General features: G+C 40.8%; 3 protein-coding genes across 4 annotated transcripts; 2 read left to right on the forward strand and 1 right to left on the reverse strand.

Moving 5' to 3' along the window:
- The first annotated feature begins 778 nt into the window (after positions 1-778).
- On the forward strand, positions 779-4,859 carry LOC116193112 (serine hydroxymethyltransferase, mitochondrial). The gene is made up of 15 exons (XM_031521881.1): positions 779-1,178; positions 1,299-1,343; positions 1,463-1,549; positions 1,866-1,987; positions 2,111-2,187; positions 2,301-2,425; positions 2,513-2,605; positions 2,805-2,897; positions 2,992-3,189; positions 3,322-3,426; positions 3,686-3,751; positions 3,862-3,939; positions 4,047-4,158; positions 4,240-4,350; positions 4,461-4,859. The coding sequence occupies exons 1-15, from the start codon at positions 828-830 to the stop codon at positions 4,598-4,600; spliced, it is 1,803 nt and encodes a 600-aa protein (XP_031377741.1). The 5' UTR covers positions 779-827; the 3' UTR covers positions 4,601-4,859.
- Positions 4,860-9,664: 4,805 nt separating this feature from the next.
- Positions 9,665-15,828, forward strand: LOC116210411 (probable cytosolic oligopeptidase A). Its single transcript, XM_031544281.1, has 17 exons — positions 9,665-10,188; positions 10,494-10,661; positions 10,813-10,936; positions 11,100-11,176; positions 11,259-11,402; positions 11,523-11,753; positions 11,878-11,968; positions 12,218-12,339; positions 12,714-12,821; positions 12,998-13,243; positions 13,528-13,673; positions 13,781-13,898; positions 14,470-14,629; positions 14,722-14,753; positions 14,925-14,990; positions 15,164-15,235; positions 15,518-15,828. Exons 1-17 carry the CDS (start codon positions 9,667-9,669, stop codon positions 15,596-15,598), a joined length of 2,508 nt encoding a protein of 835 aa, XP_031400141.1. The 5' UTR covers positions 9,665-9,666; the 3' UTR covers positions 15,599-15,828.
- Positions 15,829-16,091: 263 nt separating this feature from the next.
- Positions 16,092-23,742, reverse strand: LOC116210397 (nodulation receptor kinase-like). 2 transcript variants are annotated; one of them, XM_031544272.1, is made up of 15 exons: positions 23,234-23,742; positions 22,069-22,597; positions 21,202-21,692; positions 20,949-21,099; positions 20,284-20,355; positions 20,126-20,194; positions 19,715-19,786; positions 19,540-19,611; positions 19,074-19,252; positions 18,210-18,436; positions 17,973-18,099; positions 17,818-17,880; positions 17,301-17,490; positions 16,870-17,002; positions 16,092-16,694 (listed from the first exon to the last, which is right to left on the reverse strand). In XM_031544272.1, exons 1-15 carry the CDS (start codon positions 23,328-23,330, stop codon positions 16,338-16,340), a joined length of 2,829 nt encoding a protein of 942 aa, XP_031400132.1. In that variant the 5' UTR covers positions 23,331-23,742; the 3' UTR covers positions 16,092-16,337. The 2 variants fall into 2 exon arrangements, with proteins under 2 accessions (XP_031400132.1, XP_031400125.1); XM_031544265.1 differs by having other exon boundaries at positions 17,818-17,886; positions 23,234-23,741.
- Between the last annotated feature and the right edge of the window lie 1,566 nt (positions 23,743-25,308).

Raw genomic sequence — 25,308 nt, forward strand, 5'->3', positions numbered from 1 at the left:
ACCCTTATAGCCTAAGTTAAATTCATTACATTTCTATACATATTCTTATTTAAGTATCGGAGAGGGGATCGAGACTCCCCTCGATCCTTCCCTTTTGCAGGTTGCTCGTGGAAGCTCGAGACTCGTGATCTGCAAGGATCGTGGCTTGCATGTGATCAAGACCCGATTTTTCACGACCCCAACAATATGCAATGCATCTCTCATATATTTAGAGTACTCCCATACAAAAGCCTGTAGTACATTGACTCTGATCGATCGGGACGCTCAGCACACATCCCAAAGGAAAAAAAAAGAAGGGAAAATCTTAAAATCGAATATCATCGATGCAATCACGAAAGATCCGTAATATGTATACATTTTCCTAGCCAAATTTTAATTGGAATTTTTCTTTTAAATTTTCCCGTACTAAAATTGGGTAGCTATGATATTTCTAAAGGATGAAATGGGGACATAACACGACAAAGTTCCACACTCAATAAGGGACAAATGGACATGTTGGTTCGGTGGCTAAATTAGTCTCACAATCTCCACTCTCCTATCAATGGCATATCCTCGCCATAGTCACTCTGTGGTCAAGAAATGATGGGAATTTGGATAGGGTTTCCATGGCTGGATTTGCTTGCTTGTGATAAAATGTTCAGGGGCTTCATTTACTTCTCCGATATACGGCGAGAACGACAAAGCTCGCCATGACATATTGAAATTACCATGTGATATAGTGATAAAGTTTGATCGGTTTTGAAACTACGATTTAAGGGACCGTCTGATACGTCGTAGCAATAGATGGGGTCCAGGGGAAGGTGAAGTGTCGGGCTTGATGGTGGTTGATGAAACAGGCACCACCACTGACTGACCACTTACTCTTCCTTTGGCCTCCTCATCATCATCATCTGAGGATTTCTCTTTGTTTATTTATCGCATTATTATTTGTAAGATACAGAAGAGACGCACAATATCAGCACCCAAATATAATTTTTATTTATATATATATTTTTGAATGGTGTGGCTCAACAACCACTAGTTTCCCAGCCATAACTAACTCCAGGATCAGCCCACACGGGGAGAGGGAAGAGAGAAGAAAGCGCGCGAGAATGGCCATGGCGTTGGCGCTTCGACGGCTTTCATCTTCTGTCAATCAGCCAATCCGCCCCATCTTCAATGGCTCCCTCTACTACATGGTTTGTATTTTATTCAAGCTCATTTCTCTCCTCTATCGTGTTAAAGTGACAGGAAGAATAAGTTGGTGCACCAGTGTGATATATCGAGCGTGGATTAATAGCTCCGATTTGCTTTTGCAGTCGTCTCTGCCTAATGAGGCTGTTTACGAGAAGTCCGGGGTCACTGTAAGAAATTTTTACTCTTCCCAACTCTGCTTCATTAAGAGTGTATATATATTTTCTTTTCTTCCTTTGGTTTCTGATTCCGGTGATCAAATACTTACACGAGAGAGCATCTTCGACAGTGGCCAAAGCAGCTCAATGCCCCACTTGAGGTCGTGGATTCTGAGATTGCTGACATTATCGAGCTTGAGAAAGCTAGGCAATGGAAGGTTTGTCATTCTTGTCTCGTCGAATTCTTCCTGTTAATTTACAGAATACCAACTCTTATCTCTGTCCACTGCTAGTAGTGAAGATTGTTGCACTGTTTCTCAGCAGTGCTCATGGTCATGCTTTTTTAGCTCGAACTAGCAAGGGAAGTTACGAACGATTGCTCGATCGAAACTTTGCTGTATTTGTTCAGAGGATGGAGAATGAGTACTAGGATTATATTTTAGCTGTCTCATTCAAACGCGATAAAAATGCTTGTTTATGAGATGGACTTTATGCATACTTTCATTTGATATTAGTATGATCGTGTTTATGAAGGGACTGGAGCTCATCCCCTCTGAGAACTTCACTTCTGTCTCTGTGATGCAAGCAGTCGGATCTGTTATGACCAACAAGTATAGTGAAGGATATCCGGGTGCGAGATACTATGGAGGAAATGAGTACGCTACACCATTCTTAACCAAGACTATGTCCCAAATGATTTTACCTTCTCTGCTGCAATTTTATATTCCCTCTAAAAGATTTGTCCGTGTAGATCATATCTGATCAGTACAGGAATGCAGGTATATTGACATGGCAGAGTCTCTGTGCCAGAAGCGAGCTCTGGAAGCGTTTCGGTTGGACCCTGCAAAATGGGGAGGTTGGTCTGTCTGATTCCTTAAGTTCCGGGCATCACATCATACCCGTCAGTTAATACAAATAAAAATTAAGGAATAATTCCTGATATTCTGAAACTTACCTCCCGTCTCGCAGTTAACGTGCAGTCTCTATCCGGCTCTCCAGCCAACTTTCAAGTGTACACTGCCCTATTGAAACCTCATGAGAGGATCATGGCACTTGACCTTCCTCATGGTGGGCATCTTTCCCATGGATACCAGGTGCTCATATTTATCTTCTAGTAAATCTTTTCGACAATTTGTTATGCTGATTGATGTTCGCTGAGCAGTTCTCTTGCTCCCTTGCAGACTGACACCAAAAAGATATCTGCAGTGTCGATATTCTTTGAGACGATGCCATACAGATTGAATGAGAGCACTGGTTATATTGATTATGACCAGGTAAATAAATCTCAAGCCCCAACTTCTGCATTTTTGTACAGTAATTTCGGAAAAGAATTGGAGTGCATGCCAAATCATTAACAACAGAGTATTGCATTAAAGTTGAACGAGCACCACTCTTTTCCAAGTCGATCAATAGATAAATGACTGTTCGTGGTTGTTGATGAAATGTCATCTAATTATTTTCATCCTCATGCAGTTGGAGAAGAGTGCCGTACTTTTCAGGCCAAAACTTATTGTTGCTGGTGCCAGTGCTTATGCACGTCTGTACGACTATGATCGTATTCGCAAGGTGTCTTTGCTTAAATTATGCCTCGGATAGCCTTCATGTACATTTAGGATCCCTGCTTTGATTTCGTTGATCTCATTGTCGAATTAATTGGCAGGTCTGCGACAAGCAGAAGGCAATCCTGTTAGCTGACATGGCCCATATCAGTGGTTTGGTCGCAGCTGGTGTGATCCCGTCCCCGTTTGACTGTGCTGATGTAGTCACCACTACGACCCACAAGTCACTCCGTGGACCCCGTGGAGCCATGATCTTTTACCGTAAGGGAGTGAAAGAGGTCAACAAGCAAGGGAAGGAGGTAATAGCACTAATCCTACTGATCATCTCGTATCTCTATTTCTTCACTTTATTCACATCCCTCTTCCCCCGAAGAAAAACATAGTTGTTGCTGATAGAAGCAAAGGCTTACCTCTGAAACTCTTCCATGAAGGTTCTCTATGATTTTGAGGAGAAGATCAATCAGGCTGTCTTTCCTGGTCTCCAAGGGGGACCACACAACCACACCATTGCCGGCTTAGCAGTTGCCCTGAAGCAGGTCGGTTAGTTATTCCTCCAAGTTTGAACTGTAATTTTAAATTGACAATAACTATGGCTCGGTGATCATTTATGCTATAACCTTAGAAAAAGACATTGCTGGGTTAATTTTCCTCCATAGCTATTGGGGGGAGACGGAGGAGATGATTTTTGTATTGACGGGTTATGATGAGTGTCATGATGTTATTGGCTGCTTTTCTTCTTCCTTCTCTACGATTGCACTATACGAAATTCTCAGTCCATTGCTCGTCTCAATGAAGGCTACTACTCCAGAGTACAGAGCATACCAGGAGCAAGTGCTCAGTAACTGTGCGAAATTTGCAGAGGTATATATGCTTCAATGATTGATATTGTCTGGGACTGCTTGATTGAAAATTCTCATTGTTACTTTCTAATTATTCATTGTTATTTAAAAGTCTGCTCCATCTTTATGCAGTCTCTAGCTAGTAAAGGATATGAACTCGTTTCTGGTGGAACCGAAAACCATCTGGTGTTGGTTAACTTGAAAAACAAGGTAATCGAGGAACTTCGTCTGTTCCCTAATAATTGAAGTTTGGCTCACATAGAAGAATTTCTTACCGAAGTGAAAAGCTGAAAGAACTTCCATATTTCTTGCTCCAGGGAATTGATGGCTCCAGAGTGGAAAAGGTCTTGGAAGCTGTTCACATTGCTGCCAACAAAAACACCGTGCCTGGAGATGTATCCGCAATGGTTCCTGGCGGCATTAGGATGGGTATAAGATTGTTGGAATAACAATATTTTCGAAAGAATCTCCTTTATTCCCGTTGTGGTCTTATTAATGTTTCTGCTTCAGGGACACCGGCTCTTACTTCCAGAGGATTTGTTGAAGAGGACTTTGTTAAAGTAGCAGAGTTCTTTGATGCCGCGGTGGATATTGCAGTGAAGATCAAGGCCGAAACAAAAGGTGATCGTATGATTCTTATAGCCCGTTTGGTAGTGGAAACGAAATGCATTTCTATGATGTTAATATTTCCTTCACATTTTTACGTAAGTGATGATGTTTTGCACGAGCAGGGACAAAGTTGAAGGACTTCCTGGCCACGATGCCCAACTTCCAATCGGAGATTGCAAAGCTCCGCCACAATGTTGAGGAGTATGCAAAGCAGTTCCCAACAATAGGGTTCGACAAACAAACCATGAAGTACAAGAACTGAAGGAGATATTGCGCCGCTAAGTGGTATTACAATCCAGATGCTTAAGGAACATGTCCCGATGATGCAGATGTGAGCTGATGCAGAAGGATAAGATCTCTCTTGTACACATAAATTTGTATTGAATCTCGTCCATGTACCAAAAGGACCTGTACAAACTAAAATCCGAGGAAATGTATGATACATTCCCTGATTCCGGATTCCGCTTGTGATTCCACGTGCTGTGGATTATATTTCACTAGCTAACATATTTTTCCGTCCAGATGGATTTCAAATGCATTAAGAATTTTCTTAGAAGAACAAAAGTCATATACCTGTGTACGTAGTATCAGAAAATATACTAATATAAAGTGCACTATAAGTTCATAGATAGACTTGCCAAATTCAGGTTTGCACATAGGCGAGCTCCATAATGCCTGCATAAATATGTAGTGGCCGCATTTACCAAAGCCGGACCAAACACTCAAGCCAGAGTTTTCCAGTAAGTAAATCAGGGTCAATTGGAGTAATAGGAATAGAGGTGTGTGCCGTTTTATTACAGTACGAAGGACTGTAACAGCCTTTTTGCAACAGCAGAAAATCGAAGATTCAAGGAAATCCTATGAGCACATCTATGATCAACGGGATTTATCAGTAGCAGCTTGTTTTAGCCCTCCCTGTTGGAGTTGGGAAACACGATCGGCTCATGCTACCATATGCCACCATGGCGACCATCTTCCATTGGAACACAGTCTATAGGCTCTTTCATCATTTGATTGATCTCCCTTTTTTAGCCGAGCCTTCATGTAGCCTTTTCCTTTGCCATGTCTTCTTCTTTCCCTTAACGCACTGATCCATTTACTTCGAAGAAACTTCGTTGGCAAACATTAACATCTTTCCGTATTTATCTGCCTGGGCAATACGATCACAAAAAACTAAAAATGTTTTCTTCTTTTTCTCTTTGAAGCAACTGGACCTTCGGTGCTAGGAATCAGCTTGAATTGCAATGGCCACTTTCTGCAAGTCGGCCATCTGATCAATCCACCAGTACGCAAAATCCGAGCTTAGAACTTCCATTCCATTAGCCAGTTTGTTACTGTTCATATCTTTACGGCGTGTAGGACTGTAACTCGGTGAGGGAATGAATGAGCCAAAATCAAAGTGAGGGATTGCGGAGAGAAAATTGGTAGTTATTAGTGTCTATTTAAAATTTCGTCCCTAATTTACCCACTAAAATTATTATCTATATATCCACTTGAAAAAAAAAATTATTATCAATCTTCCGCCATCACCATCTGCTAAGGTCGCCATGTGAATTTGCTCTTCTCACCTTCTGCTCTTCAAGTCGCCAAGTCAATTTAAACCGCAAATGGTAGGTTGCTACCCTCATTACTTTCCCTCGCACATTTTTGAATCGTTTCTACTGTGTACCTCTCTTTGTGTTCAAATAATCACGCAGATTCGACTTCGAGTGGCCCTCTAGAACCAAATTTCTTCTTTCTTCGGAAGAATATGCACTTCTTATTCGCTGCATACGATAATTTAACAATAAACAGTGTTTGTTATGTAGGAATAATACTTGCGGACACTACAATCCTCGACCGTTGCAGCACTCAAACTGTACTACGTTGTGGTGACTAAGAGCAACCGCAATGCTGTTGCCAATGCCATCATATTGTGAAGAACAACTTCTTTCACTAAGGAGACTAAGCCGAAGCACCCAAATACCGGTAAGGAAAATAAATTTAGAGGAAATATTGAAGTATGACATGTCAACCCATCAGTTTTGTGGATAACATTCTAGACGTATATATTGCATACTTTTTTGCTCTGTATTGCGTGCTTTTGTTTAGGACTATTTGCAGCTACGCTTATAACATATTTAATGCATTTTTATCGGTCCAAATTTTAATTAGAGAATAATTAGTGATCAGGTGACGATTGGGAATAGATGCTCACCTTCGAAAGTTCCCCGGTCACCTTTTCTTTATGCTGCCTTGGCGGTGAATCAAATTCTCTTCTTTTAGGATAGGAGCGCTTCTTTTTCTTTCCTTTTTTTTTTTCCCCTCTTTGGATGGAATAAAACCTTTTAAGAATACTCTTTTTTATCTCTCGATTTATAAGCTGATTTCAATTGGAACGTGTGAAGGTGGGAATCTCTACTTTCTCTTAATCAGTCAGATCTAATGATCCGATACAAAAGATTATTTGGAGGCGAAATCACATAATTATTCAATTCGTACAAATAAGAAGAAGAAGTCACCATTGCGTCAAAAAATGCAGGTGTGAAAAATACATGTGGAAGACAAGACCATTTTGTCAAGAACACCCATGAAAGAGATCTAAGGTGTGGTGTGGTCTTTTTATGCAGAAGGAAGGTAAGGTGATGCGGCAAAAGAAGCGACAAATCGGTACTTCGAAAAAAATAGGTTCTTATGACCCTGTCTCAATGGAAATGGCCTCCGGAGCACAACTCACAGCCTATGGCTGTGAAAAAACGAGATTTAGGCCGAATTTTATCGTTTAGGGTTTCAAATGAGCATTTTTATATTATTTGAGCGTTTTTACAATTTTAGGAAAAGTTTATGTCTTTCGTGTAATTTAGGCGTTTTAATTCCTATTTAAGCATTATAAAACCCTAGGGTTTAATAGTTTTTTTTAGATTATCAATAAAAATTGGAGCTTTCGTGCTCTTTGCCCAATTCTCAAATTCGATTCGAGTTGGATGCCAATTTCCTAGGAATTCGAAGAATCAATAGGGATTGAATGTCGTAGTTCTGGTATTCTGTGGAATCAACGAATTTGTGACAAGTTATGTGCATGTACGCTGCGTCAGTTGGTATCAAAGCAGGTTCGTTTCTGGATCAACGATGCCGCCCTGAAGAATGGCTAATCAACGTCGTGTTGCGGAGGAGGACGAACTGGATCAGAGGTTCGAGCAAATCATTGATATCTGGCTGGTAGTGGCACTGGAGCGTAGGCTGGACGTGATTGTAGATCGCCTAGGCGAGAAGATGGGGGCGCTGATGGAGACCCGACAAGAGGTCGACCCTAGGCGCGGCCGAGTCCCTAATTCGACTGCGAACTTGGAGGAAATCGAGTATGATTCCAATTCTGAATGGGGCGCGACTTTGTTTTTCGAAAAGGATCTGTCTGATGACGCATTTTTTGTAGCGGGAGGCGATGGAGAGGCCGAGTACGATGAGGATGGCAATCCTTTTCATCGCGATCGTGTTTCTAAATTGAGTGATAATTCATTTACGCGTCAAGTCAACCGATGAAATCAAGATCTACCAATGAGAAGTTTCAGTTTCATGCCAGCATATCACGTCGAAGACATATCATATGATGAAGTCAATCCATTTTTTGATATATATCCAAATGAAGATCAAGAAGAAGTTACAGAATTTGTATTTGATGATCAAGGAAAACCAATGTTTGTTGTTAATAAATCCGTATTAAAGGATATTGGAGGTGATAAATTTTTTCATTATTGTGCTCAGATTGAGGATATTTTAGATGAAGAAATTTCCAATGCAAAAAAAGATGCATGGATGCTTACGGTGCCGATTTTGGAGGTTATTCAGTTGCCAAAGTTGGTCGAAGTGCACGTGACTCGATCAAGAAAGCAAAGATTTAGTGAAAGTGTTTATTGGCTAAGAAGTATACGGAATTTTATGTACAAAGAATTAAGAGAAAGAGTTCGCAAAGAGAAAAAGACATTCAAGTGGCAAGTGAGAAAGCAGCAGAAGCGTATTAATCTCTCTATTTGTGAAGATCAAGGTGATAACTCGGACGATGACAATTCAAGGGCAAATTCTCTCCACCCAGGGGAGAATGATGCGGCAGAAGAAGTGGCAAATCGGTATCTCGAGAAAAATAAGTTCTAATGACCCTGTCTCAATGAAAACGGCATTCGGAGCACAACTCACAGCTTTTGGTTGTGAAAAGACGAGATTTAGGCCGAATTCCATCGTTTAGGGCCCCAAACAAACATTTTTATATTATTTGGGCGTTTTTGTAATTTTAGGAAAAATTTATATCTTTCTTGTAATTTAGCCGTTTTAATTCCTATTTAAGTATTGTAAAACTCTAGAGTTTGATAGTTGTTTTTAGATTATCAATAAAAATTGAACCTTTCGTGCTCTTTATCCAATTCTTGGATTTGATTTGAGTTGGATGCCAATTTCCTAGGAATTCGAAAAATCAATAGGGATTGAACGTCGTAGTTCTGGTATTCTGTGAAATCAACGGATCTGTGACAGGTTCTGTGCGTATATGCTGCGTCACAAGGCCATTGAATTCCTAATAATTGTTCTGTGGGTACATGGGCATGTGCCAACTTTATGGAGGAAATTCAATTCCGGGGCCGTAAACCGTCACCTGAGGCATGTTGAGGCACAATGGCCTATTGCCTGCTGCAGCTTAGGATGGTTATATTATTACGGTCCCATTTCGGGAACAATGGAAGATGCTCTGTCAAGCTCATGAGCTGATGAAGCTAGGAGGCCTTATTCTGAGGCCTTATTTTTTCGATATTCTGCAATATATCGATTCTTTCATTGCGATTCATTTGTTTGGCACCCTGCGATGTTTACTAGTACTCGGATTTCAGATTTATTCAAAGAAATAAAGCCGGAGGTTTTTATTTTTGTTCTTTGCTCTTTCTTGTCCGACAACCTTTGTTTGGGGTGCTTTTTATATCTCCATATCTTTTTCAATGAAGGAGGAAAAAAAAGACGAAAAGTCAAACTTAGATCTCGATGACGTACAATATTCAAAACTTATTATAAACACTTTTATTTGATTGAATATTGGGAGCACTTTATTATCAGAACCAAGTCCGATGTCGAACAACAACTACAAACTAATACGGGCAAGAACACGTCTTCGTCTCATGGGAAAATCAGTAAAAAAAAATAAAGGACGACTATCTCATTTTTATTTGGCACGCGCATAAAGTCCGAAAGACTCCAATTGTCATGGGCTGAGATGGACAATGGGAACGGTCTCATGAAAACATCCAAAATTTGATTTTTTTTGATTCATTGACCCACAAAACATTGTTAGTCTGTAAAAAGAAAAGGAAAATGAGGCGGCGGCCCCGACAAGTACGGCCCTTTTTTTTTCTTCTTCCTCCTCTTCTTCTTATAATCGCCGCAGCCATGCTCGGGGTCACTTCTTCCACCACTCGCCTCACTCTCTCCCGCTCCCTCCTCCTCGGCAGACCCAACTCCATCTCTCATTCGTACCTCCGTCGTCTTCGTCCTTTAGCTGCTGCTGCTTCTTCTTCTTCCGCCGCCTCTTCTTGTTCTTGTTGCGGCCGCAGCCGGGGCAGACGTTCTTGTTCTTTGCCCAGCAAGTGTTATCCTTGTCCCCTCTGGTCCTCTGCCTTCTCCTTCTGCCTCCAGCCCCTCGCCCCCCACAAGTCCAAATCCACCTCCTCCTCTCTCTCTGTCCACTCTTCTGCTCCATTTGCTTCCGTGGCTGCCCCGATGGGAGATCAGAGCACCGATCAGAACCCCCTCTTGCAGGACTTTGACTTCCCCCCTTTCGACGCCGTCGAGCCCCAGCATGTCCGCCCCGGGATTCGTGCCCTCCTGAAGAAGCTCGTACGTAATAAAGCTTTCATTTTTTTTTTCTAGCTGAATCTCCTGCAGATTTAATGTGTGACCTTGAATCGATCGCTCTCGAATTGGGTTCTTCCCTCCTCTTCTTCTATGTGGGTTTTGCTGATAATTTTGGGTTCTTCAATGGAGTAGAATAGATAAGCTGTTTATAAAGGCAATACTGTGTTATTCCCGCTGTCGTGCATAATCAACATGATCGTACATTGTGGGTCTCCAATGATAGGTTTTTGAAGTGATAATCGCAAGCTGTTGACCTCGATTATACTTGCATTTTTTTGGATGTGCAGGAGAATGATCTGGAGGAATTGGAGAGGACAGTGGAACCGTCTTGGTCCAAGCTGGTGGAGCCACTGGAGAAGATTGTTGACCGATTGGCTGTTGTCTGGGGAATGGTCAATCATCTCAAGGCTGTTAAGGATTCAGCTGAGCTTCGGTCTGCTATTGAAGATGTCCAGGTAAAGTTGCATCCTTTGTCCTCTTTTAGAACTCTGCGTCCATCTAACCAGAAGTTGAGATAGCATGTGTTTCTGATGTGCTTACTCTGCTGTTCATTTTGCTTCCTGCTTCTCATGCCTATTGCTTACTGTGTTATTGCTTCCACTGCAGCAAGAGAAAGTGAAGTTTCAGCTTAGACTGGGCCAAAGTAAACCAATTTACAATGCATTTAAGGCTATTCAAGATTCTCCTGATTGGCAGACCCTGAGCAATGCCCGTAAACGTATTGTTGAAAGTGAGTCATCTTTCTGTACATTATTCGTGGCATGCTACTGTTGTGTTTAATTTTGTTGAAGCGACTTTCATTTCAAGCTCGCTGTTTTCTTGATGTTTTTGTTGATCTTCAGCATTCCTATGTGATATTCAACTTGACTCACTTTTGAACTTATAATGACCAGACCAAATAAAGGAAGCGGTTCTCAATGGTGTCTCCTTGGAAGATGATAAGAGAGAGCAGTTTAACAAAATTGAGCAGGTGGATAGTCTATCTTCATGGATATTCTTAAAGATTATATTCATTAACGTGCACCTTTCTCATTTATATGTGCCAATTACAGGAACTTGAAAAGCTATCTAAGAAATTCGATGAGAATGTCTTGGATGCTACAAAGAAGTATGAAAAGTTGATTACAGATAAGAAGGAAATTGACGGACTGCCTGCTACTGCTCTCGGGCTGGCTGCACAAACAGCAGTATCTAAGGTATTATTATATATCTATTCCAACATTTTCTTTTTCCCTGTTTTGAGTATTGCTTTGCACTATCCATTGTGTAATGGGTCTTTGGTACCCTCTGTTGAATTTTTCAAATATCCTCCATAGGGACATGAGAACGCAACTCCTGAAAATGGGCCATGGATTATTACATTGGATGCTCCAAGTTTTATGTCCGTCATGCAACATGCTCGAAACAGAGCTCTCCGAGAAGAAGTCTACCGTGCTTATGTCACTCGTGCTTCTACTGGAGATATAAATAACACCCCAATTATTGACCAAATTTTGAAGCTTAGATTAGAGAAGGCTCAGCTGCTTGGTTACAAAAATTATGCTGAGGTACAAAAGTCTGCTTTAGATACCGTTTGATCATTACTAATAATAAATTGTATTTGAAGGTTGAATCAAATGCTGATACTAATCCTATTTTACATGCTAATTCCTGACAAATATTGAACTGTAGGTTAGCATGGCAATGAAGATGGCTACTGTTGACAAAGCAGAAGAGCTGCTCGAGAAGCTTCGCAGTGCCTCCTGGAATGCTGCAGTTCAAGGTTGTTCTTTGGTTTTATTTTCCTAGGAAATCATTGGTTAGCTGCAGGTGCATGACTGAGTTGCAATTGAGTTATGTATAGTATCTAGATATTGATCTTTAGGCTCTAATTTGTGCTTCCATTAACACCACCACACTCCCCCCCCCCCCCCCCCCCCCCCCCCCCCCCCCCCCCCCCCCCCAAAAAAAAAAGAATGTGCGATATAACTTTTACTTATAGTTATCAATTGCCTTAACATTTTGAATGCAGACATGGAGGACCTAAAAAATTTCTCCAAGAGCCAAGGTGCTGCTGAAGCTGATGACTTGAATCACTGGGACCTGAGTTTCTGGAGTGAGAGGCTCCGGGAATCAAAGTATGACATCAATGAGGTTCTCTCTCTCTCCCTTTGTCCCCCTATATTGATAAACTGATTGATATACATGAACATGAAGGTCCTGCTTATTACTACAAGTAAATGGCATTGCTTGATGCACCTTTACTATATTACACTGTTTTTCTGTTCTTGTTAGTTAATTGCTTTATGCGAGCATTCCTTTTGCCGCACGGATTAACTTGACATAATGATATTGTTAAGCCCGTGTATAACAATTGGAAATGGTGGCGATGATCTAAGAAAATCTTTGCTTTTATGTATCATCAGCCCCTTTATTGTCATCATTTTTTGTTTGGTTCCTTTTTAGCTTTCGACAAGGCCTCTGTGATGCCTTTAGAGACATCACTCATAATTTTCTTCCATTTACAGGAAGAACTGCGCCCATATTTCTCGCTACCAAAAGTTATGGATGGACTTTTCAACCTTGCTAAGATCCTTTTTGGCATTGAGATTGAACCTGCAGATGGCCTTGCACCGGTAAAGTTGTTTCCTGGCACTCATATAACTATATGGTTTAGTTGATGAACCTGAATAACAAATAAAATTGTGAAAAAATTATTTTTGTTTCTCTGCTGATATACTAGGAAAAAGGGGAGTTTCTTTATGCCTGTGTATGAAGACCCCCTTGAAATGATAATATGAACATCTTATAGGTCTGGAACAAAGATGTCAGATTCTACTGTGTCAAAGATTCCTCAGGCAAACCGATTGCATACTTCTACTTTGATCCTTATTCTCGACCATCTGAGAAGAGAGGAGGTGCATGGATGGATGAGGTTGTTGCTCGAAGTCGCGTACTTTCGCGTGATGGTAGCAGTGCAAGGTTGCCTGTTGCACACATGGTTTGCAATCAAACTCCACCTGTTGGGGACAAGCCAAGTCTTATGACTTTCCGCGAGGTGAACTAATCTTTCTGCTTCTTAAATGAGAGAGCTTTTATTGTAATTGATGTTGATTTGAGGAACTGTTATTAAATCCATTTCTACCCAGTGTTTTCCTTGGTTTAATAAGATCTTTTTGGCGATCATTTCAGAAGGATCTTATGGTTGATGTCTTTTTGTTGTAAACAATGGCCATTGGATGATAGAGTGCTTTCCAGAAACATACATCTTTCTCTGTAGATCTGTTCCTTGTCTAACTTATCAGTTATAGTGAAACACAAATTGCTGGTTCTGTTTTCCAGGTTGAAACTGTTTTCCATGAATTTGGTCATGCACTTCAGCACATGCTCACAAAGCAGGATGAGGGTCTTGTGTCTGGTATCCGGGGAATAGAGTGGGATGCCGTTGAGTTGCCCTCCCAGTTTATGGAGAATTGGTGTTACCACCGGTAATGTTATTATGTGAAAGCAAAAATTATTATGCTATCCTATTCGAGTTTATGGAGCATGTAGAATTACAATTCCTTAGTGCATCATCTTAATCGTCATTATTCAGGGATACTTTGATGGGAATAGCAAAGCACTATGAAACGGGGGAGAGTTTTCCTGAGGATGTATACCTGAAACTCCTGGCCGCAAGAACATTCCGAGCTGGCAGCTTAAGCCTTCGCCAGGTCAGCATCCTAAACCTTTTTGGCTGACCTACCAAGTCATCTGTATGCTAGTTGTAATTCTTTTCACGTTGCCAAGTTACTTCCCATCCAAGAAGGGAGGGTATTTTTTAATAACCTATGTTATCAAATAAATTATCTGCTCCATCCAGCGAGTTCTGTGTTAGAGTCCGGGCAACCCATTATAGTAGTAACAATAATTTATTATTATGAAACATAATATATACGTATTATTTTTATTTTTTTACTTTTTTATTGGGTAACTCCCTCACAAAAGCCTCTAAACCGAATAAACAATCATGATAGAGAGCTTAAACTGACTACTCATCCTCCTGCTAAATCTCAGAAATCAGTTCTGTTCTGCCATTGTTTCATAATCTGCATAGTGTCAGGGTAACTAGTTTGATGAATAAACTGGATGTCTGACCTGCACTTAAGCACCTACCCCTTTTAAGTAATTGTACGTCTTGCTTGTCTCATTGGGCTGAAAAATAGAAATGGGGCTAGACAATGAGGAAAGCATAACTGTCACTTGGATCTGACTTTCTTTGTTACTCATTACATCTTCTTTCAGATAAGATTTGCGACTGTGGACCTGCAGCTGCACACGACGTATGTACCTGGTGGGGCAGAATCTATATACAATGTGGACCGAAGGGTTTGTGAAAAAACACAGGTGCTCCCACCCCTTCCTGAAGACAGATTCCTTTGTGGCTTCAGTCACATATTTGCAGGTTTGTCTTTCTCACTCAATTCTCTCACCACCAGATAATCACAAAACAATCTCATTCTTGTCCTTGTGTAATTTCCTTTCCTTCAAAATCAGGTGGATATGCCGCTGGATACTACAGCTACAAGGTATGCCATGATCAATTTCACAAGTTCAGTTTATTGGAAATCATGTTTCTTTCTTTAGGTTGTAGGCAGAACCTCAATGTTCATTTGGAGCAACTTGTTAGCTCGTATTATAGGTTGAGTTGCTCGAGTTTGAGCTTACAATCATCTGAAAGTGTAACATATCGTTTGCAGTGGGCAGAGGTGCTTTCTGCAGATGCTTTCTCGGCTTTCGAGGATGCTGGCTTGAATGACAGCAAGGTACTTCCATGCTTTATGCAATTTTAATTTCTGCAGACAACAAGCTCGGGAATGTATTAACAGACATCGGATATTACTCACTCGTGAAATTCCTTTTCCTCGCACTTTGTTTATTGCATCCTTAAATCTTTGGAGCTTGCTTGTAAGAAATCTTGCAATTTCCTCTATGTCAGGCTGTTGAAGAAACGGGACAAAGGTTCCGAGAAACGATTCTGGCTCTTGGAGGTGGTAAAGCTCCACTTGAGGTAAGAACACAATTCTGCATTTTCTGCCAATACTGCAAGGTTTTCTAGTTTTCCCTCTTTTCTTTCCAATGGCAAAGGAAACTCGAACATGTCATGCTGCACTTTATAGGATGTGTTCTGATTTGACACAGCTTCTGAAGTTCAGACCAGTACACAATCTTTGCTTAGTTAGCCTGTCCCACGAGAATAGGATGGAAAACTCAAAAGGAGAGAGAAAATGTTCACGTTTTATACATCGCTTCGAGGAAAAAAGATTGATTAAAATAATGTTGGTGGATGCAGGTGTTTGTACAGTTCAGGGGACGCGAGCCATCGCCTGAGCCACTGCTGAGGCACAATGGCCTATTGCCTGCTGCAGCTTAGGACGTTTATATATTACAGTCCTTATCCAGAACAACGGAGGATAGTCTGTTAAGCTCATGAACTGATGAAGCTGGGAAAGCCTTAATTGGAACTTGACAGGCTTGATTTTCGCAATGTTCTTCAATAAATCCATCCTTGTACCAGGATTCATTTGTTCAGGTTCCTGTGATGTTTGTCAATATTCGGATCGATTCAAAGAAGTAAAGTCGGGTTTCTAATGCTTTGATCTTGCTTTGGTTTCTCTTTATGGCCAGTGTTCAAAATCTGACCAGAGATTGAACCAGCCAAGCTAGTATCCCATGTCTGACTGAGGTCCCGATGAGTTATTTAACTATATTTTAAAATCATTGAAGAACATTCTTAGATGAATAATTAGCTAATATAGCATAAAAAACACTTTTTATACAATCATTCAAGGCCAGAGGTATACCTGTGAACTATCAAACATCTGCTTAACAGACGATACTAGCAAACATCTGATGGCACTGCAAGCTAAAAAACAGATAGACCATTTAACGGATGAAACTAAGAAGCTCAATGTACAACTTAATGGTCACTCATTCATAAAGTTAAGGGCAAAAAGAATTTCTTTGAACCACTTGAAAGTAAAGTTCGATGATTTTGCTTCGATTCATCTTTTCTTTTCATCTACGTGGGCACTAGTTATCAGTAATCAGAACATCAAAGCTCTTAGAATGTCATCAACACCCGTGACATTTGCAGAAGTCAAATGGATCCCCTATCTTGGAGCTGGAGGAGTCAGGGGTTGGGAACTGAGAGGGGAGGGTTCCGTGCTTAGAGGGGGTGGAGGAAGGACATGACGAATGCTGTTCTTCCTCTCAATGATGATAGAGAACCGGCTTGAACCTCCAAAGCTGTCGATGGACTTCATGTACTCAGAGGCATTGTTCTCAATGATGAGGGCATCCTCAAGCTCCCGAACGATGTCAGACATGGTGGGCCTGTAGGCCGAGAAAGGCTCAATACATGCTAGCGCCACCTCCACCACTCTCCACATTGCCTCCACATGGAACATCCCCTTTATGTTCGGGTCCACCATCTCATCAATCTTCTGCTCTCGATACAATGGTTTCGCCTGCATATATGACATGGACCAAGAATATGTAGGTAGACTTAGGTTTAGGATAATGACTTCCACGTGCAGAGAGACTGATTACTATTCAGAACTCATATACAGTCAATTTGAAAGAAGAAATAACGAAAATGCAAGATAAAAACTAGAAGAAGAAGAGATGATGAACGTGGCATACCCATTCAACCAAGCTCCACTCATTGCGAGGTCTGTTTATGTTGAGAGGCTCACGACCACTTATGATTTCAAGTAGAACAACACCGAAACTGAAGACGTCGCTTTTTGCTGATAGATGTTGGGTTGAATAATACCTGATGAATAGTAATAGTCAGTGTCAATTCCATATGCATCTTCTAACTACAAAGATGCATTGACCGATGGAAATATAGGAAGACGGGTATAGAAGATTGTAACTTTTGTAACAAACATAAAGCCAATGTTTCGGCAGTTCATAAATATACAGATTGTCAATGTCCCCAGAAATGAACATAAACAAAGCATCAAGAACACAACCAAAGAATTGCACTACAGAAAGACCAATTTTCATAGGCAAAGCAGAGAATGTGTATCAATGGAAATCATTCACTTGAAGATACATCTGGAACTTACTCGGGGTCCAAATAGCCAGCAGTCCCTCGGACTTCAAGAGAAGCCCCGCTGTCCCCTTCCTGGGGGGCATACTTTGAGAACCCAAAGTCAGCGACCTTTGCACACATGCTGTGGTCCAGTAATATGTTGCTTGATTTCACATCTCTGTGTATCAAGCTCCGCCCCGAGAATGTGTGGAGGTAAGTCAATCCTGTGTAGAACCCGAGAACAGCAAACTCATCAGTCATTCCTCAGTTTGAGGGAGAAACTGGAAATGTATCTCCTTTTGGTTTTGGAGATCTGAGAAAGCTTTCCAGTTTTTCGCACTAAAGAAAATAAAAGAGCCTGTCAAGTATACTTCACAGGACATTTTACGCTCCAAGACATCTTTTGCACATATATGTAACTTGTCTTTTTCTTCTTTTTTTCTCGAGAAGAATGTAATAAGATATTTAAAAAAATTCTAGTATGGCAATTAATTTCATGCATGGATCAACAGAGAATGGAAAGATTCACCCATTCTTAAACTATATATTACCTCGAGCTGCACCAAGAGCAATAGAGAGTCTGGTGGGCCAATCCAAGATCTTCCTCTTTGATGCTTCTCCTGATTGAAATAATTAGTAAAGAACAAGCAAATATGCAACGTCTACAACCAAATATGAATATTAGCTTCTAGTTAACAGAACTTACCATAGAGGCGATCTTGTAGAGATCCATTGGACATAAAAGGGTAAACGAGAATTTGCTGATCATTTTCACAGCAATAACCCAGCAGGGGCACTAGGTTCTCGTGCCTAATAGCGGACAAAAGGTTTAGCTGCATGAACAAAATATTCATAAATAGTATATTAACATTTGAAATAACAAAAGGCAAAATGAAAAGAACATCAAAGAATGAGGAAAGAGAAAAAGAGAAGTATTATTCACCTCATTCTCAAATTCACGAGTTCCTTGAGTAGAGGTAGCTGAGCGGACCTTTACGGCAACTTCTTGACCATCAGTCAAAGTGCCACGGTATACTGACCCGAATCCACCTTCACCTATCAGCGTCTTGTACTTCTGAGTTGATGCCTCGATGTACTCTAAACTAAACGTCTGTATAGATATAGACTTCACGACGAAATCATCTGTGCTTGGGATAGCGAAAACTGCACCTGCCATATATTTCAAAAAATTCATTGAGAGGTCATTTTATTATAGAATCCATAACCTTCCCTAACAGTCTGCCCATAAATTTGAAGAATTGCCCATAGACAAAATATTATTTGGCAATTATCCATCAAATACTGCGACTGACATTGTTAGAGCTCTTTCCTGAAATGCCTAGCTCTGATGGACAATTAACTCATAATTTTTTATACATGACAAAGGATAAATATAAGAATAAAAATCAAATACATGGTAACAAAGGTTCGAATCCCCCTTTGCACACGTAGCCCTTGGTGAGGCCACCCACATGTGTGCTTGCACATGAACTTACCTGGATCCATAGGCTTGTGGGGTGTTCATGGACCCCGGAAGAATAAACTCCTCATTATCAAAAAAAAAAAAAAATCAACCACACAGTAACAACTTGTACAAGGTGCAAGAATGTAACTTTTACAATGCAAAATGGATGGAACTTCATCAAGCTTTACACAAGAAAAGAACATCATACACGAGAACAAGATAGCATATTAATGCATCCCCTAGGTTCAGTGCGACATCTCTGCTGAAAAATGCCCATTTTTTAACTCAAGCCCTCAACAGTAGGACCATGTTAAGATGTATAAAAGAATGGAAGAAACTCACTCTTTGCCAGTGGATATCCTTTAAGATCATCATGAGCTCTTCGGACAAACTTTTGTTTGTAAAAGCAAACCACAAAGATTCCCATTGCCATGGTTATTATGAAGGAACCACAGGCCACAACGCCAATCACAATACCATTCTTCGGACGTGAAGATGTTTGGCCATCACACTTTCCATTGCTATGAACATGCACAAAAACAATCCGGTTTCACCCCATTGTTCCCCGAAAATAATACGGATAAATATAAAGCAATCAACTGGTATATAGAATCTCCGGTGAGATCTGGACTTAATCTTAACAAGTAATGTGGCCCTATAAATTTGAGACAACATCCGAATCGGCACGGGTCATTTGCTTTTCCTACGCCCCTCGGATGTTGGATCTTATAAATAGTACTCAAATTGTATGAATCTATTAATGCACACATCAGAAATCCTAAAAAATCATGAGAATATTCATCCTTACTCTGTCTTCAGCTTCGTGTTTTTGAAGCTATATGTAACACCACTGGACATGTGAGGATTGCAGCCGAAATAGCTGAAGGCGTAAAGATATGTACATGGTATTAGAAATTGCATAATTATTGAAAGAAGCTGCTTTATTGAGCTAATGCAGATACAACTAACGATAGAGGACTTACAATGTTTTCAAATGTGGAAGAGAGAAAAGTAATTCCGAAAGAGGACCTGTAAGATCGTTCTGGCGAAGATCCCTGATAATTATATGCTTGGAAAATTATTAAGATAATAAGCTTACAATGAGTACAGGAAAGACAGGTAATTAAGTGTTAAATTTTCTGTGTATAAAATCGGGAGTTCCACAATTCATCCAAACATTTATTACAAACGGAAGGACAAAACCACCGATAGAGAAGCAGGATTTTCTTTTTATCGCTAAAAGGGATTGCCACTTATCCTGTAACAGTCTTCTTCATCTTGCTTAGAATTTCAAGTCATTGATTCATCGAGGACAAAAGTGGGGGGGGGGGGGGGGGGGGGGAGGGCCAGAGGAAGAGAGCTATTATAATAAAGAAAAGGAAAAAAGAACTTACAGAGAAATCAAGACAGAAGAAGGTGGAAATGGTGTGATGCTTCCCGTGAATCGGTTGTAACTAAGGTTCCTAAATACATCTCGCACATATCAGCGAGATTGATAGACTGATATTAAAGTGGAAATTTGAAGTTAATAAGGAGTGAGTTGAATTCTTACAATTCATTCAGGAAAATCAGTTCGCTGATACTGAGTGGGATTGAGCCGTGAAGATTTTTGGAAGAAAGGTCCCTGAGGAAAGATAAACATCTTTTTGTGCATAAAAATTAATAGCAACATAAAATAATGCCTTAAATGCCAGTGAACTACCAGTGACACTGCTTATATTGATGACTTTCCAACATATTAAAAAAGTAAGCATGAATTGTAGAAAAATTGGAACAAAAATACATTTTCCACAGCGAAAATTTAATTACGACCCAAAAAAAAAACAGTGAAACTTAATCAACTTATGCAAAGTTTATTTTCTGCCACAATTTTTTGTCCAAACACAGGTTTGTTAGTGTGATGGACAGGAAAAAATGTTGCAAGTTATTCAGCAACCACATGAAGGAGATTCGCGATCTCCATCAATTTGCAGTTGTGGTGGCTTGAGTCCAACCTCAAGACCCCAAAATAAGTCGCTGGTGAGGTCGGACTCGGATTCTCCGGCAACCTGTGGCAACCCTAGCTACAGTGGCAACTAGTCTCCTAAAACGAATAGGACATATGTAATCCTAGCTCGCAAATGATGGACATCATGCTTGGCAACGTTAAAAAGAGCTACTAATGACGAAACTGCTGAAAAGAGCTCGACTTGGAAATGGATTAATGGAAAAACTTACAACTTGGTTACCGCTGTGGAGCCATTGACAAGGGAGCAAGTGATGGCCTTCCAAGGAACAGGAAGACAAGGATCCCCCGACCAACTCTCCAACACTTCACTGCCATTGTTTTCCAGTAAAAGCTCCTTTCTCACAGTAAGCATCACATCCACTGAAGAAGTAGACCGAATTATATCATCAATGCATTGAATATCACATATCAACTTCAAGCAGTCCCCTTTATTGAAGAAATCAATTAGCCATTGAGCCTTACCATCTTCCTTTCGGGTCCCTTCGATCTTCGGGAGCACTTCGAAGATCTCATAGGCACTGCAAATGGGTCCAAACCGGAACGCATTGGGGACCTTCACCAGCGTCAAGTTCAGCCCCCATCTGACTGTCACATTCAGAACAAGCCGGCGGTAGCTGCCCCCGCCGGCCCTGATATCGAATCCAGCTTTCTCATTCTTGCCATTGACGAGCACGTCGAACACCCTCTGTCCCGCCCCGACGGAGGAGTCCGGCTCGAGGAAATGGAGGAAGATGGCGTAGCTATGGTTGAGGTTGTCGAAGTTGTTGAGGTTGGCTGTCGGGAGCACGAGCTTCTCCGGGTCCTGCAGGGCTGTTTGCAGGACCTTGAAGGGCACATCTGCGGCGGCCGCGGTGGGATTTAGGATGTCGGAGGGGGCGGAGACGGCCTTGTAGGAGGCGGCGGTAGCCGGGTCAGGTGGGGTCCAGATTCTGTCGTCTTGGTCGTCAGGGTACCTGCAATTTTGGCCAAAGTTCGGGGACTAAATTATGCAGAAAACAAAATATGGAAAAAGTTTATCACGTCTCTCAATTTGCTCCCTGTAGTTTCAATTATTTCAATCTGATCCCACCCTTATGGAAATCCATATCCATCCATCAGATGACACCATAATTTCTATCTCTACTCAATCGGCCCTCCAAGGGAAAACGAGTTCCGTAAAATTCTCGCAAAAATTTCATCGTGAATAGCATGGATCTATAATAATTGATGTGCGGCGACACTTCTAAAGTTCTTACTAGAGTCTTTCCAAAATTGGTCAATCCGTTCACAATTGTATGTACCGTGATTCATCCAGCATCTGAGAACATCATTCGATATTGTTGAGCATACCTGATGTCCAGTCCCGAGGTTCCGTTGTCTAGGTTGACCCTGCTGATCAATTTCAGAACAGTATCATCGGAACCATACCCGTCCAAGTACTGGGATCCATCACCTAGAGGCCTCAGCTCCAGCTGTGAGATGTAAGGGTCCCCTTCATCTCCCTTCAACAAGCAGAAGTTGGTGTACTCCCGGTCCGCCCTGAAGACCCCCTCCACCACCACGTCGTTCGGAAGCTCAACCGACCCGATCTTTGTGACTCCAATCAGGACGTCGAACGAGGAAGGCGAAAGGGAGTCCAGATGGACGAAGCTGCCCCTTACTAGATAGTCCTCTCCTGGAAAAGTGGGCAGGTTATAGCATTGTTTGCCGGAGTCTGAGATTGGGAATCCACGGGCAGAGTAGCTCCTGTGGTGCTCCACTGGCCGGTTTATTTGATGGCAGTTAGTGGGGTCAGGGAACCAACTGAAATCCGTGATCCAATGGATGGAGTTTTCATCCGTGGTGTTTGAATTGGCACAGCAGTTTATGCTCAGAAAGTCTGCATCCATAGTGAATCGGGAAAAAATGGCAGAAGTTTCAAACATCGATTTCAGAAATTTGCAAAGAATCGAACATGGTGGCTTTGTCGGACAATTTAATCATTTCAGGGAACATCTGTCAAGGTCACACTTGTTATGACTACATTGCCATAGGAAGATTTTCAGGGCCGAGCATGACCTTACGTTCCAGAAAGAGGAATGAAGCTTGAAGCAATGGAACCGGCATATAAAATCTTACAACTGTGGACTATATTTTTGTTACTTCCTTTCGCACCGAACATGACTTAAGATCGTATGTTCAATAGAAAGATAACATACAAATCCGCTACATAATCGGGAAATAATGCCTATGTTTTTCCATCAAACAGTTTTTACAAATCATTTTCGTTGCCAAGTTGGTGTGCACTACAAGATAACAGGACATGGGAGAAATTACAAGTCCTAAACCTTTTATAATCATCGTGTCTGATGACACAAAAACCTCATACATCCAATGATTGATAGATCTCAAGCTTGGCCGGCTCAGCAAGTGATTAGATAGAAAAAACTACAAGTATATTCTAAATCTTTTATTCGTTCTGAATAGATATATGATGAAAAACCGAAATTCTATAAAAGAAGTCTCGTGTACGAACCTCGTTGTGCAGAAGCGGATTGAACAAGTAGGAGGAGGCAAAGAACAAGACAGTCAACAACTACTCCTGGCACCCAACAGCTCAACCTCTCCATCATCTCCCTGTCTCAACCTTGGATTTCCCCATCTGCCTTTTCCCAAAAACTTCCTGGAATTCTGTCGAATTTCTTGAGCTCTAATCAAGCGCTTAATATGTCAATTCACAGACATCATCATCATCATCATTATCACACCACGACCTTGATTATCACGACCAGAAAATGACGGGCGTTTCCTGAAAAGTTGTCGACCTCATGGCGAAGAAGAACAAGGGGCGATCATCATCAACCTCCGGGGCCTCGGCCGACCACGAAAGAGCATTAAGGTTAAATGATTGAGGTTAGCAGAGAGGAGATAGGAAAATTGGGTTTGACTTCAAATGCGGGAATTGCAGCAACAAAGGGAAGAGAGATGAAGCATTGACAGAGAGATGAGGCCAATAGAAATCAGCAGGGAATGCATTAAGGAAAATAGAAAATTCTCTTATTTAATCATTAACTAATCACGATTGGAGTTTAATGAAATGCAAAAACATATTCTCTCAATGCAGAAGAAGAGAGTCCGGTCCTGTACAGTCTACGCATAAACCTCGGATGTGTATATACGGGGAACCTGTCAAATCGAGACATATTCAGTACATACGAACGGATAGTCGGTATTCTACTCAAAAGCTCAAATTGTTTCTTTATTACATTCTGGTTTGTTGGGGGGTTGGATTGAAGATGTTTTATTTAAATTTGAAGCAATTTGAGGTTTAAGATAAAATATTGGCAAGGGCGGAGCAATCTCGTTAAGGTTCTTTGTCCCTCCTCTTGTCTGTTTCCATGGACGCAACATCATGGAAAAACAATAGGACGACTTTCCAAGGAAGACGTAGAAGCCCGTCAATTACGTCCGGACCAGACCATAACATGAATTCCATATGGGCTGTCCACTGGCTTTCCTACTAGCTTCGAGGATTCCCATGCAGTGTTCCTAGTGCTTATGAATTAATTCGAAAAAACATCGAAACAGTACTTGAATCCTGTTAATTTTTCCCACACGAGATCTCCTTGCTAGCGGTGCTTTGTATATCGGGGATTTTTTGCCGGTTGTCGACTGGAAGTATAAACACATAATTTTGCAATGCCATCTTAGGCTTGGATCTCGATTGCGGTTGCACTTTGAACTGCCAAAGAAACACTATCCGCTTTAATTACTCACCGTACTTTTGCATTATATGTAGTTGGGTCCCTTTCAATTAATAACCTTAATATGTGATTATAGGTTACATTAAAAAGTAACTACTGTTTTACCTCCTCTTTCTTATCACAATTTATCCAATTTTTTGAGTTCACTGGCCCGTTTGGTCTCATAGTTTAATTTTATAATCATAATTTTGATTTTAACTCTACCCACTACACAACAAAAACACACGTTTCCCAAGTCAAATTTATAATACTATCTCATTTGTTCTTTTCTACAATCAAAATCAAAGTTACTTGAATTCTGAAATCAAACACACTCTAAACACTTTGGTCCTCCAATGTTTCAATTGCCAGCACTTGATTACCTGAATTTTTAAAATTGAGAATTTGGTCCCTGAATTTTCAAAAATCATAACAAAATGATCCTTTTAGCCATTTTTTGGCCAACAATTTGGTCCCTAAAAGGACCATTTTGTTATGATTTTTCAAAATTCAGGGACCAAATTCTCAATTTTAAAAATTCAGATAATCAAGTGCTGCAATTGAAAAATTGGAGGATCAAAGTGTTAGTGAACTCATTTTGGATTCTAACGAAATAAGAACCCAATCAGAATATGCTAAAGAAGCTTCCGATTGGCCAGATATTTTTAATACATATATATAGTCATAGCTATAAATTTCATTTTCAGACATATTTTTATAGAGCCTTCGCAATTTTTAATAATATATATATATACGCAATTAATTATTCATTTATTCCCGCTCTAACTGAGCCGTACATGCTCAATCAGTTCTTTCGTATTTTATTAGGCATTTGCATTTTTAAATTCTCATAATTAAGGTTGCATAT

Source organism: Punica granatum, chromosome 1 (genome assembly GCF_007655135.1).
Source record: "Punica granatum isolate Tunisia-2019 chromosome 1, ASM765513v2, whole genome shotgun sequence".
In the NCBI taxonomy this organism is placed as follows: domain Eukaryota; kingdom Viridiplantae; phylum Streptophyta; class Magnoliopsida; order Myrtales; family Lythraceae; genus Punica; species Punica granatum.

What these genes read in the sequence shown, in the direction of transcription:
- LOC116193112 (XM_031521881.1), top strand. Translation starts at nt 828, where the DNA reads ATGAAACAGGCACCACCACTGACTGACCACTTACTCTTCCTTTGGCCT. An exon ending in TCAACAAGCAAGGGAAGGAG is followed by an intron (nt 3,190 to 3,321) that starts GTAATAGCACTA and finishes TCTTCCATGAAG; the next exon opens with GTTCTCTATGATTTTGAGGA. An exon ending in ACTGTGCGAAATTTGCAGAG is followed by an intron (nt 3,752 to 3,861) that starts GTATATATGCTT and finishes ATCTTTATGCAG; the next exon opens with TCTCTAGCTAGTAAAGGATA.
- LOC116210411 (XM_031544281.1), top strand. Translation starts at nt 9,667, where the DNA reads ATGAGGCGGCGGCCCCGACAAGTACGGCCCTTTTTTTTTCTTCTTCCT. An exon ending in GTTACAAAAATTATGCTGAG is followed by an intron (nt 11,754 to 11,877) that starts GTACAAAAGTCT and finishes ATTGAACTGTAG; the next exon opens with GTTAGCATGGCAATGAAGAT. An exon ending in GCAGCTTAAGCCTTCGCCAG is followed by an intron (nt 13,899 to 14,469) that starts GTCAGCATCCTA and finishes ATCTTCTTTCAG; the next exon opens with ATAAGATTTGCGACTGTGGA.
- LOC116210397 (XM_031544265.1), bottom strand. Translation starts at nt 23,330, where the DNA reads ATGATGGAGAGGTTGAGCTGTTGGGTGCCAGGAGTAGTTGTTGACTGT. An exon ending in TCTACAAGATCGCCTCTATG is followed by an intron (nt 17,887 to 17,972) that starts GTAAGTTCTGTT and finishes TATTTCAATCAG; the next exon opens with GAGAAGCATCAAAGAGGAAG. An exon ending in TGCTCTTGGTGCAGCTCGAG is followed by an intron (nt 17,491 to 17,817) that starts GTAATATATAGT and finishes GGTTCTACACAG; the next exon opens with GATTGACTTACCTCCACACA.